The sequence below is a fragment of the Platalea leucorodia genome (assembly GCF_965183815.1).
Source record: "Platalea leucorodia genome assembly, chromosome: 12".
In the NCBI taxonomy this organism is placed as follows: Eukaryota; Metazoa; Chordata; class Aves; order Pelecaniformes; family Threskiornithidae; genus Platalea; species Platalea leucorodia.
In genome coordinates, this window is record NC_138834.1 from 9,134,377 (window position 1) to 9,146,432 (window position 12,056).

At 55.0% G+C, this 12,056-nt stretch overlaps 1 protein-coding gene across 1 annotated transcript in view; it reads left to right on the forward strand.

Annotated features, from left to right (window-relative positions):
- The window catches only part of SGSM1 (small G protein signaling modulator 1), a 42,962-nt gene extending 31,441 nt beyond the window's left edge, over positions 1-11,521 (forward strand). The window contains exons 12-24 of the mRNA XM_082325111.1: positions 425-563; positions 1,751-1,815; positions 2,212-2,357; positions 2,992-3,120; positions 3,613-3,795; positions 6,215-6,286; positions 7,057-7,641; positions 7,845-7,969; positions 9,312-9,394; positions 9,810-9,919; positions 10,214-10,310; positions 10,725-10,892; positions 11,406-11,521. Coding sequence (XP_082181237.1) covers positions 425-563; positions 1,751-1,815; positions 2,212-2,357; positions 2,992-3,120; positions 3,613-3,795; positions 6,215-6,286; positions 7,057-7,641; positions 7,845-7,969; positions 9,312-9,394; positions 9,810-9,919; positions 10,214-10,310; positions 10,725-10,892; positions 11,406-11,494 — 1,991 coding nt within the window. The 3' untranslated portion in view covers positions 11,495-11,521. The remainder of the gene's footprint in view (positions 1-424; positions 564-1,750; positions 1,816-2,211; positions 2,358-2,991; positions 3,121-3,612; positions 3,796-6,214; positions 6,287-7,056; positions 7,642-7,844; positions 7,970-9,311; positions 9,395-9,809; positions 9,920-10,213; positions 10,311-10,724; positions 10,893-11,405) is intronic.
- Positions 11,522-12,056: the final 535 nt, after the last annotated feature.

Below are 12,056 nucleotides of genomic sequence, written 5' to 3' on the forward strand. Positions count from 1 at the left end.
TTCCAGTGATCCACTCTTCCTGGGGCAATAGTTGATTCAATCATGGTTTTTCTCATCTGTGTGACAGTCTGTTGCAGCCCCTCGACCCGAGTCTCTCTGGGTGGGGCATTTGTTTTCTGCTTTGGTTGGCGCTCAGCAGTTTAAGATTAGCTTGCTGAAGGCACTGTAGTTAATTAGCAGGTCATTCTCTCCCACTCTCTCTCATCAATGCTCTTTGTTTCCTTTCCTTTCTCCTGAGCTCACCAGCACTGGTGCTGTCATTACCTGGTGTGGGTCCTACCTGGTTGCTGGAGTCTCCTTGGGAAGAGAGTGGGATGCTGCATTTGCTAATCAAAAATCTCCTCTCTGTTGACCTCCTGTGGCTCACCTGACTCCGGGGCAGTGCCAGACAGTAGCTGATGCTCCTCTCTCTGCCCTCTTACAGTGCCCCAGGACCTGATGGACACGTCGAGTGCTGGCCTGCCTCCCATGTGGCAGCCCAGCACCCGCAAGTCCTCCTGCTCCTCCTGCTCTCAGAGTGGCTCCTCTGACGGTGGGCCATCCAACGGCTGCAGCCACGAAAGGTATGACAGCTCTGCTGCTGCTTGCTTTGAGAAATACAGGTAAAATAAGACAAGGGTTACAGGTGAAAGCCCAGCTGGATGGCTGAACTAGAGCAATTATGGTGCAAGTTGGCTGGGGCCAACTGTATGAGATTCAAGAAGGCTCAGTGCCGGCTCCTGCACTTCGGTCACAACAACCCCATGCAACGCTGCAGGCTTGGGGAAGAGAGGCTGGAGAGCTGCCTGGCAGAAAAGGACCTGGGGGTGTTGGTTGACAGCCGCCTGAACATGAGCCAGCAGTGTGCTCAGGTGGCCAAGAGGGCCAATGGCATCCTGGCTTGTATCAGGAATAGTGTGGCCAGCAGGAGCAGGGAGGTGACAGTGCCCCTGTACTGGGCACTGGTGAGGCCGCACCTCGAGTGCTGTGTTCAGTTTTGGGCCCCTCACTACAAGAAGGACATCGAGGTGCTGGAGCGTGGCCAGAGAAGGGCAACGAAGCTGGTGAAGGGTCTGGAGCACAAGTCTTGTGAGGAGCGGCTGAGGGAGCTGGGGTTGTTTAGTCTGGAGAAGAGAAGGCTGAGGGGAGACCTTATTGCTCTCTACAGCTGCCTGAAAGGAGGCTGTAGCGAGGTGGGGGTCAGTCTCTTCTCCCAAGTAACAAGCAATAGGATGAGAGGAAATGGCCTCAAGCTGCACCAGGGGAAGTTTAGGTTGGATATTAGGAAAAATTTCTTCACCGAAAGGGCAGTCAGGCACTGGCACAGGCTGCCCAGGGAAGTGGTTGAGTCCCCATCCCTGGAGGTATTTAAAAGACGGGCAGACGTGGTGCTCGAGGACATGGTTTAGTGGTGGACTTGGCAGTGCTGGGTTAACGGTTGGACTTGATGATCTTAAGCGTCTTTTCCAACCTTAACGATTCTATGATTCTAAGTGGTGTCTCCAGCCTCCCACCTGGCTTGGTTGTCCAGGGACCATTTGCAGGGGCCAGTGAGCCATGTCCAGGCTGAAGTGAGGCTTGTCCCCTCATCTGGGACATCTCAGCTGCTCTGTGGCCATGTCCTGGCAGCAAGAATTGCTGCTCCCAGGCTGAGCATAGGTCCTGTAGTGCACCTCTGAAGGCAAAGCTGAAACAGTCGGATCAAAGCAGGAGCTGAGGGAATGCATGGGAGCATTTCCTCTCCTCACATCTGATGTGTTTTTATTGGCAGAGCTCCGCTGAAGCTCCTGTGTGACAATATGAAGTACCAAATCCTCTCCCGGGCCTTCTACGGCTGTGAGTACTTGTCACATCCATGATGCCTTGAGATGTGTGATGGGCAAGGGATAAGGTCCTGGGCTCCAGGCTAGGAGTGGTGCTGAGGCAGTAGGGCAGTGGCGAAGGCTACTGGGACCAGTCTGTTGCATGCAGGGCCCTATGTACACATGCTCAGGATTGGGAGCAAACGTCTGAACTCTGATCCTCAGACTTCAGCCCAGCGAGCAGCAGTGCTGGTGGTACAAGACGATGAGATACCGACCTGTCCCAGTAGACTCCCTGGTTTGCTGCTTAGGCTGGATGTGGCTTCGGAGGGCCTCCTTCAGGGACCAGATTCATCAGAGCTTTCTCCTGCACTTCATCCTCATGGCTCCCTGAGTTCCCTGGCTGAATGTTTGCTTCTGCCTGATGCAGGGCTGGCCTATTGCAGACACCTCTCCACGGTGCGAACCCACCTATCTGCACTGGTTAACCACAACATCGTGTCTCCTGATGTGCCCTGCAATGCCAGCTCGGGACTGACTGTGGACATATGGCAGAGATACCTGCAGGACAGCACGGTAGGGCCAACACTCTTGGGACATGCCAGTTGGGGTAAGCTTGGGATGTCCAGGGCAGCGTCACTTAAGCAGTCGTAGCATGGTAAGGTAAAGCAAATTGAGAAGTTCTCCGAGAAGAGAAGTCATGCAGCCTGCCCCAGGCTGCACCGGGGCTCCTAATCCTCGACACGTGGAAGCCGGGGAGCAAAGGCTGCTCTCCTTAGCACGCTTCTGTTAGGAGCCTGTCTGCAGCAGTGTCTGTCACCCTGAGTACTGTGGTCTTGAGGGGGGTCCCAGCATGTTGTTGCGGCAGGATAGCTGGAGAGCTGTGACCAGTGCCGCAGTCCTCATGTGCTGCTGGGGCTCAGGGGCACAGCAGTGACCTTGAGTGACTTTGGGCCAATTTCTGGCTGTGGTGAGCCGGTGTTTCCCAAAATGTCCATCCGCCGGGGACTCTGGCTGTGCTTAAGCCCAAGTGGAGATCTGAGAGAGCACCTGCAATGAATGCGCAGTGAGGTTGCGGGTGGTCAGCGTCTGGGCAGCACTCGGGGTGCTGAAAGGTGGCATGGCTGGGCTGGGGTTGCCCTTGCATCTGCCAGCTGATGGGCTGTGGTCCCGGCTGCGTCTGTGTGCTGACTCAGAGCTCTTCCCACAGAGTTACGAGGACCAGGAGCTGCTGCGGCTGATCTACTATGGCGGGATCCAGCATGAGATCAGGAAGGCTGTCTGGCCCTTCCTTTTGGGCCATTATCAGTTTGGGATGACAGAGGCAGAAAGGAAAGAGGTTGGTATGGGTGTGCTGCCGGCTCAGCAGCCTGGTGTATTGCATTGGTGTGCCCTGGATATTTCACAGCTTGAAGCATCCGTATGCCGGAGTCCACCCTGTGAACCCCCTGGGCGTTGTGTCCCCTTTGTACGGCGGCTGTAGATAGGAGGTGGGAGAAAGACTCAGATAAGCCAGAATAGATAGGACCAAGCTCAACACTCCGCTGTGCAGCTGCTGGCTGCTGATGTTCAGTTCCCTGCGCGCCTCTGGAAGGCAGGAAGGAGATGGATGGTCATTTTTCCATCCTAATTTTTGGAAGGTTTTGTGGGTCAGGCTCTGGCTGTCACTGTGCCGGAGATGGGTGACTTTATGTCTCATCTAGCCGTAGTTAATGCAAGCTTGCACTTAACTTGTCTGTGCAGGGCTGTTTGGGGGATGGAGGAGGCACTGGTTTCTGGGCTGTTCCAGGAGCATCCGTTCAAAGACCCTCTCTTTCTCTAAACGCTGCAGGCTGACGACCAGATCCGCACCTGCTACGAGCACACCATGGCGGAGTGGCTGGGCTGCGAGGCCATTGTCCGGCAGCGGGAGAAGGAGTCGCACGCAGCAGCTCTGGCCAAGTGCTCCTCTGGGGCCAGTCTGGATTCCCACATTCAGAGGATGATGCACAGGGACTCGACCATCAGCAACGAGGTGAGGGTGCGGGGGCTTGGGGAGGGCTTTGCCCACTCAGGCTCTGTGTTGGTCTGTGCTACAGGGAGGGACGGAGACACAGTTCTTTCTCACCTTCCTTCCCTGACCTCTGCCTGCCTCTGCGCCTCGTTGCTCGCTGTAATCCACGCAAGTTTGAGTTGGAGCTTTCTTACCTGTTTTCTTTCATCTGCTCTTCCAGAGTGTTTAGCAGTAGGAGTGGACATCTGCAGTATGACCCCGGTTTCCATACCGTGTGGTACTGCACTGACCGAGAGGTTTTGGTCTGCAGCCTGAGCGATGTCTCGGAGGTCTAACAAATCTGCTTTGGTTCTTGCAGCTGCAGTATCCACAGCAGGACTGAACAGCTCTGCATCTGTGACCTCGGGTGGGGGTGCTAGGCACAGAGGGCCTGAAAGCCAGGGGCAGCAGGGAGAGGGCAGGGGGTCCTGGCAGAGGGCAGCAGGTCAGCCAGGAGCCCAGAACTTATTTGTGGAGCCACATGTCCAAATCCAGACACTCTCACCAGTCCTGTGAAACATTCCTTGTGGGTATTTCTGCAGAACAAGAGATATCCGTTACCTGGTTTGCACTCCTGGTGCACATCAGGATTAGCTCCGTGGAAATCGGTGTTGAAGTAGGGGGAGGGAGGAGGACCATGTTTCTGGCACTGGGGGGCTGTGAAATGGGTCAGTGGGCTTCTTGACTCCCTCCTTCCTTCAGCTGCTCAGCACAGAAGAAACCTGGGCCGCTGCCTGTGGGCAGGAGGAGCGGGGTGGCTCTAGGACTGGCTGTGAAGGAGCCGGCAGGGCTCGGGGCAGCCTCAGTACACCGTGCTGTTGTGGGACAGAGCTGGGCCACAGCACCCAGCTCCATGGGACTAGCTTATAGCAGTGCAGGGAGGAGTTAGATCCACAGCCCAAACCAAAGGGTGCGGAGGGAAAAGCCTGTTAAAGGAAAGGCAGCCCTGGGAACAGAGTCCGGGGAGTGCTTCTGTGTGGGTTTTGTCCTTGGAGGAAAACAGCCCGGCATGGCAGAGCAAGCGGTGCTGGGTTATCTGACCTCGCGCTGCTGCACTGGAGGTGAATGGAGGCCAAGCCGAAAAGGGCCTGGTAGGTGCAGCCCTGGAGCCTTCATCTGGTTTCCTCTGGGGAGTTTGTGTGGATGCTTTTGGAAAGAGATGAGCTCAGGCCCAACCATGCAGGCTTAGTGTGTGCGTACAGGGAGGGAGAGATGCAGGGAAGGCAAGTCCAAACCAGGGTCTATGTGCAAGAGCTGGATGACACAGCTCTTGCAGGGCGTGAGCAGAGGTGGGCTGCACGGTCGGCATTGCTGAAGCCCTGTGAATCATTCCCATCCTCGCAGCATCTCCGCTGCGGTTCTTTTTTTGTATCCATGTCTCCCTGTTCTGGGAACGTGCGCTGGGAGGGGAGCTGGCAGAGTTAATACATGCAAAGGTTCACCCTTTCCCAGTCTTAACCTGAAGTTTCCTGTTATAAAATGCTCCCATGGTAATGGAGGAAAACTGTCGCCCTTCCTCTCCCTCAGAGCCCTGCAAGCAAACACCCACAATACTAGGGTGGGGACAACTCCTGCTGCCGTTCTGAAAGTGCTGTGTTTTCTTAAAACCCTATTGTTTGTGTGTGATGTCATTGCCATGCTCTGTACATCCCGGCATGCGTGCAGCGTGAGCAGCCGCAGGCTCCTGCGCTACGGTAAGCCTGGTGCAGGGGCGGCACGGATAACAGGGAGGACTCCCTCTTAAGTGAAGGCTGGTTGCTCAGGGGAATCCATGAGGCAGAGCGCTGAACTGGTTGCTGCAAAGCCCGATGCTTCCTTCTGTGCTTCAGCTGGAAGCCAGAAACGGGTGCTGTTGACTTTTAGAGGGGCTGCCTGGACTGAGCCTGGCTTGAAACATCAATATTTGTCCTGTAAGAAAAGGAAAAAACATTACTATGCTTGGAGGGATTGTTTTATAGCCTGTGACTTCATCGTTTATGTAAACTAAGATGGGGTGAGCCACATTGCTGCCAAATTAGGACAGAGATTTGTAGAAATTTGCACTCCAGGGAGACAGTGTGACCTCTCTGAAGACCAGAAGAAAGCAGTTCCTTCCAGACCCAAACATACAGTGCTTGAGCAACTGGATTGGCCTGGGGCTTTGTTTTTTGTCATCTTCTCCAGCAGTAAATGTCAGTGGCGGGCTGAGGCAGGGTGCTGCGCTGTGCGACAAATCCGCACGGCCGAGTTGATGTGATGTGAATGTCTTTCACAGGTCAAATATGAGAATTTATTGGATGCATTTTCTGCTTGTTCTTTACATGCAGATGTGCCCACCTCCGATAGCGTGGCTTGAGCCTCCCCCCTGCTACAGACACCATGCTCTTTGCCTTTTGACTGGCCTTTTCCCTCTCTCTTGCAGTCTTCGCAGAGCTGCAGCTCTGGCCGACAGAATCACGCCCGGCTGCAGAGCGACTCCAGCTCCAGCACGCAGGTGAGCGGCAGTGCTTTGTCCCCTCTTGCTCCTTCAGACAGCGGCCACCCAACAGCATACGTCTCTGCCCTGGCTTGGGCTGATCGCTAGTCGATGACCATAATGATTTCTGGCAAACAGAAGTAGTAGTTGGCGGAGGTAAATGACTCACAAACCTGCCTCTGGAGCCACTGAGGTCAGAACTGTGCACTGCTTGGCGGTGTTTAATATTCACCAGCCTGCTCTGCCCAGGCTCGAAGGACCAACCCCCATGTGGCCTTCACACTTGAGGGCCCTTGGCTGCTCCGTATGTTAGCAACCATGTGTTCAACCAACCTGTTTAAATGACGTTCTGCCCAATATATTATGCTGAGTAAAGCGTAGTCCTTTGGAGCAGGGACTGTGGGGCTCCAAGTTGTGCAAATGACCAAGCACTGACCTGCCAAATCCAGGCAGGGGAACCTGAAAGCTGAGGGCTGTGCCCAGAAATTCCTCCAAGAGTCTGGTTAAAATGGGACAGAGAGCTAGATGCTCAGGCTGAAGTTGTTTCTCGCTATAGCAAAGATGTGGAGGCACAGCACTAGTAAGCTAAAATGCCCTCAAGTCCTCTGAGCTTTCTTCCACTGCTTGCTTGTATGAGCCCTGCACATATAGAGCACATCTTCCTCCCTCCCCACTGTTGGGAATGTGGGCATTACGTCCCCAAGAGCTGCATGCCCACGTTCCCAACGCTTTGCTGAATGCAGGGGGGTTTGCTTGCTCTCATGTGGCTCCCTGCTCGTGCTTTGCAGGTGTTTGAATCTGTTGATGAAGTGGAACAGACTGAAGTGGATGCTCAGCTGGAAGATGGCAAACAAAGCAAGATCCCCAATGGGATGGTTCCCAACGGCACGTGTTCCCCTGATTCTGGCCACCCCTCTTCCCAGAACTTTTCCATCGCATCAGGATTCTCGGAGCGCAGCTTCAGCAATGAGGACAGTGCCCTGGAAACCAACAAATCCTCGGTCAGCTCTCAGGGAAAGGCTGGTGTGTCCGACGTGCCAGGCCCACAGGATGTGGATGGTGCCCGGCAGGAGGGGAAGCTGCAGGGCCAAGACAGCCTGGAAGGTGAATTTCCCACTGGTGGAAGCGTGGACTTTGTTGCCGTGGGTGAGAGCTCAGCAGGGGTCCTGCGTGATCGTGATGCTGTGGCCCTGACTGTGGTGGAGAGCTGGGCAGACAGCGAAGCTGAAAAGCAAAGCTTGGTGGAGAGTGAAGATAACCTCTCTGAGGAGCCAGAGATGGAGAGTTTGTACCCGCAGCTGGATTCTCTGGCTGTAGCTGATCTGGCCAACAGCGAAACATCTGCTGTCTCCTCAACGGGTGTCACCTACTCTGTAAGTATGGACTTGTTCACCGAGCGGGTTTCTTCCTGGGTGTCCCAGTATTTACCTGCATTTGCCCTGCGCTAATCCTGCAGCTGTGTGCACAGGGTCTCTCCACCTTCCACCCAAACTCTGCCCTGTCACTCCATTGCCCTTGCAACTTTCTTGTTGGGTTTTATTTGAAAACAAATCAACTTTGCTTTTGTTTTGGGCAGCCAGAGCTACTGGACATGTACACAGTGAACCTGCACCGCATTGAGAAGGACGTGCAGCGGTGTGACCGCAACTACTGGTACTTCACCCCTGCCAACCTGGAGAAACTCCGCAACATCATGTGCAGGTGGGAGCTGCGGGGGTCAGGGTGGGGACCTGCCAGCCCTCCCTGCGACGGGAGCAGGCTCCTGACACTGGCGGCTGGTTTCCCTGAATTCACCTTGAGGCTGGAGCCTCAAACTTTGTTCTGGTTACTGAGTTTTGCCTCCTTGACTTCCTCCCCCAAATCCCCTCATCATCCCAGAGCTGGGGCCGCAGCTCCAAGGACCTCACGGTTACCGGACCGAGGAGTCCAGCCATCCTGCCTTGTGCTGCTCTGCCCCGTGACTGCCGTGTGTCTGGGTTGTTGGCCAAAGCAGAGGGCTCCCTGGGGCTGCCCATGCATGCTGCCTTGCGCTGTCAGCCCAGCGCAGCCCACCTGCTCTCTGGAATATGCCTGGAAAATGTTTTAATGAGGAACAGCCCGCAGAGCTGTAGTGCTAATGAGGAAGTGCCTGAAGCGACCGAGTGGTGAGTGCCTACCCAAGGACCCAGGAGACGGCCGTACCTGGGTGCGTTTCTGATTCTCTTTGCTTAGTCCCTGTGACTAAGAGATTGCTGTGTGACATTCACCGACTCAAACCAGCTCCAGCTCAGCAGCTGCAGCTGCTTCAGGGGCAGCGAAACCTAAAATATTATTACTTATCTTGCAAATAGGAGGAGAAGCTGCTGTTTCATTAGAGCTGTCGCTTTATCTGCCAGCCAGAGTTGGAGATCTCTGCTGAGATGAGACCTCAATACAGCAGATTTTGGAAAACTAATGGGCAGGTTGGAAAAGATTGTTTCCTTATGCCAGCAGTGAATCCGAGTCCTTTCTGAACACATTTTGACTTGCTACCAAATATGGGAAGGTATCTCTGCAAGGCTGGTTGCTTCCTGGGACACTGGGTCCAGGGAGGCGAAGCAGGCGATATCGTGCAGAGAGAGCCAAGAGGATGAATCGAGGGGGAAGGGTGAGAATGAGAGATAAATGAACAAACTCCATCAGTCTCTGCCCTTTGACCAACCACCCCACCTTGCTGTGCTTTTTGCTTTCGCTTTTCCCTGCGCTGATTTCCATGTGATGGCCATGGCACAGCCCTGGATCGTTGCAGGGTGTTGATCCAGGGCTGTGCCATGCATGGCTTACCTGAAAGTCACCACGGGAACTCGATCGTTTACAGGCTGGCTGTAGAGGAATGGAGCACAGGCCTAACAGAATAAACAGGTCTGATTTGCCCTGCCTGCTGCCGTGCGTTGGTGGCAGCATGTAGGAAATGCCAGCATCCCAGGAACGGAGGCAGGGCACGGGCAAGCGAGGTGGCAGGCTGCGGCACTCATGCGTGGCACGGGAAGGGCTCACGGGCCACCTTTCCTGCTCTCTCACACAGCTACATCTGGCAGCACATTGAGATCGGCTACGTGCAGGGGATGTGCGACCTGCTAGCCCCTCTCCTGGTCGTCCTGGATGACGGTGAGTGGGTGGCTCTGCTCCGCTGTCCCCATACCTTTGTGGGAGTGTGGGGAGGGGATCTGCTGGGCTGGTGGTGGCCCTTTGCAGTGGGAGGGTCCCGTGCTCGGAGGTGTGGAGCAGCTGATGGCAGGATCCCATTTGTCCTTGATGATGATCCTTGATGATGTCCTTGATGATGTCTTTGATGATGATCCTCCTCCTCTGACTCCCTGGAGCCCAGCCTGGGGACAGTGCATACCTGTTGCAGTCTGAGGTGTGTTTCCGAGGCCAGTCCCTGCTGCCCGGCCCTGGCTCTGTGTGTGTGGAGTGGGGAGGGATGTTCCTGCTGCGGGTGGGTGGTGAGGTGTGGTGGTGCGCGTGCAGATGCAGCAGTGTCCGTGCAGCCGAGCAGTGCCTGTCTCTCTTCCCTGTGCAGAGGCCCTGGCTTTCAGCTGTTTCACTGAGCTTATGAAGAGGATGAATCAGAACTTCCCCCACGGGGGAGCCATGGACACCCACTTTGCCAACATGAGATCACTGATCCAGGTGGGGGGGCCCTGGCACAGGGTCGGCAGCCTCTCAAACTTAAGAGGGGGAAAGCTGTTCTTGGGACGGGGGTCTCGGAGGGGCTGAGAGGAGCTTTCAGTGGCAGGAAGCAGGAGGGAGAGCAGGGGGCTGTAAAGAGAGCCTGGGAGTGACACATGCCAGGACTGGAAAGGAGGGAGAAGCTGGGTGGAAGATGGTGCGGTAGGCGAGCGGTGGGAACGGAGGCAGGCAGGCAGAGGAGCGGCTGGTGCCTCCAGTGTGCACTGATGAGTTTCCTTTTGCTTTTCTTGGCAGATTCTGGACTCTGAGCTCTTCGAGCTGATGCACCAGAATGGTGATTACACTCATTTCTACTTCTGCTACCGGTGGTTTCTCCTGGACTTCAAGAGAGGTGTGTGCTGGGAGGGAGGCAGCTGAGACTAGCAAATGGGGAGGGAAGGCAAGGTCTGCCATGCTTCTCAATACACTCTGCAACTTCAGTTGTCTTATCTTTTTACCACGTGTTCCTGTTTTGCTTTTCCCTGGTAGATTTGTGGCTGACTCTTCTGTCTAGATACAGAACCTGTTGTCCCAGAGCTGCTGGTGAGCTTCCACCGGGTTTGTATCCTGAAGCCTGTGCCACCTGCTGCAGGCCAGAATATTTGTCTTTACAGATGACTGACTTATTGCTTCCAACAGGAACAGGTTCTTGTGGGAAGAAACCACCCAGCATGTCTTCCCAGTGCTGCTGTGAATTCTCTGAGTCAGGATGATTGTAAACCCGTGGCTGGTGTAGTAACTGCTGGACCTTTTCCTCTGTTAACAGAGCTGGTGTATGATGACGTGTTCGCCGTCTGGGAGACCATCTGGGCAGCTGCACACGTTTCCTCTGCACACTATGTGCTCTTCATAGCCCTGGCTTTGGTGGAAATGTACCGGGACATAATCTTGGAGAACAACATGGATTTTACAGACATCATCAAGTTTTTCAATGGTACAGCTTGTGTTCTGTGGGGCTGAATCTGTGGCAGCTGCTCAGATTTAGGCAGTGCCTGTCTGTCTGACTATAGACAGTCGTATCTGGGCTGTACTGGTAAATGTTTAAAACAAACAGAGCAGCGTATGGTTGTGCGATGCTGATACTTGGAACACGATGGTAGAAAGACCCCTTGCCCCTGAACAGTCAGGCTCTGAGGGGGTCTGGTGGTGCCTGGGGGAAGCCACCCTTGGCAACAGCCCCCCTTGCTGTGCTTGAAGGGAGCTGGGAGTGCAGGTTGTGCTTCCTGCTGGCAGTAATCATCCCAAGATGGGCTGGTTAATGACGGCTCTTCACAGGCCGGTGTCTCTGCGAGGGATGGTGCTTGGGGACTTGGGCAGGAATTCGCAGCTTCACCTCCCGCCTGGAGCTTGGCCGAGGAGCAGAGAGCTGTGAGGCTGGGGGGACTCCTGGAGACGCCGGGCTGCTTGGGTCTAGCCTCTTTGTGGGTTCCTTCTGTCTGTGTTCCAGAAATGGCGGAGCGGCACAACACCAAGCAGATCCTGAAGCTGGCTCGGGACCTTGTCTATAAAGTTCAGACTCTGATCGAGAACAAATGAAGGACATGGGGAAGACAAGGCATCCAGACAAAGAGCCGGGACTCCCCTTCAATGCTTCCTCCCCTTCTCCTTTTTCTCCAAGTGCCACACCTGTGGAAATAAGGTAGTTGGACACATGCTGCTGTCTAAACTGGAAGTACCCTTAGCTCTCCAAGTGCTGTGTTCAGTGTTAGGTCCAGGGGCCCCGGCTCAGATCTTCGCAGCCTTCTTCAGTGACTTAACCAAAGATCTGTACAATTGCATTTTATTGCTAAGGACTTGCTTTGGAAGCAGGACCCAGGCAGTCGCTTCCTTGCCTTGCCGCAGCAGAAGGGCAGCACGTGTGGTTACCACCACAACTGCCGGGGCAGCTGCCAGCACCCCAGGGCAGAGCTCGGGGTCTGGGAGAGCAGAGCTGCCAGCCCTCCTCGGGGCCGGCTCGGGCTCGGCAGCCTTTGTTGCAAGGAAAGCAAGCTGCTTCCTTGGACAGCCGTCACCCTGTGGCACAGGGAAGCCAGCCAGCCCTGCAAGCCTGGGCAAGACAGGGATGCTGCCAGTACTCAGTTTCTTACTAACATTATGA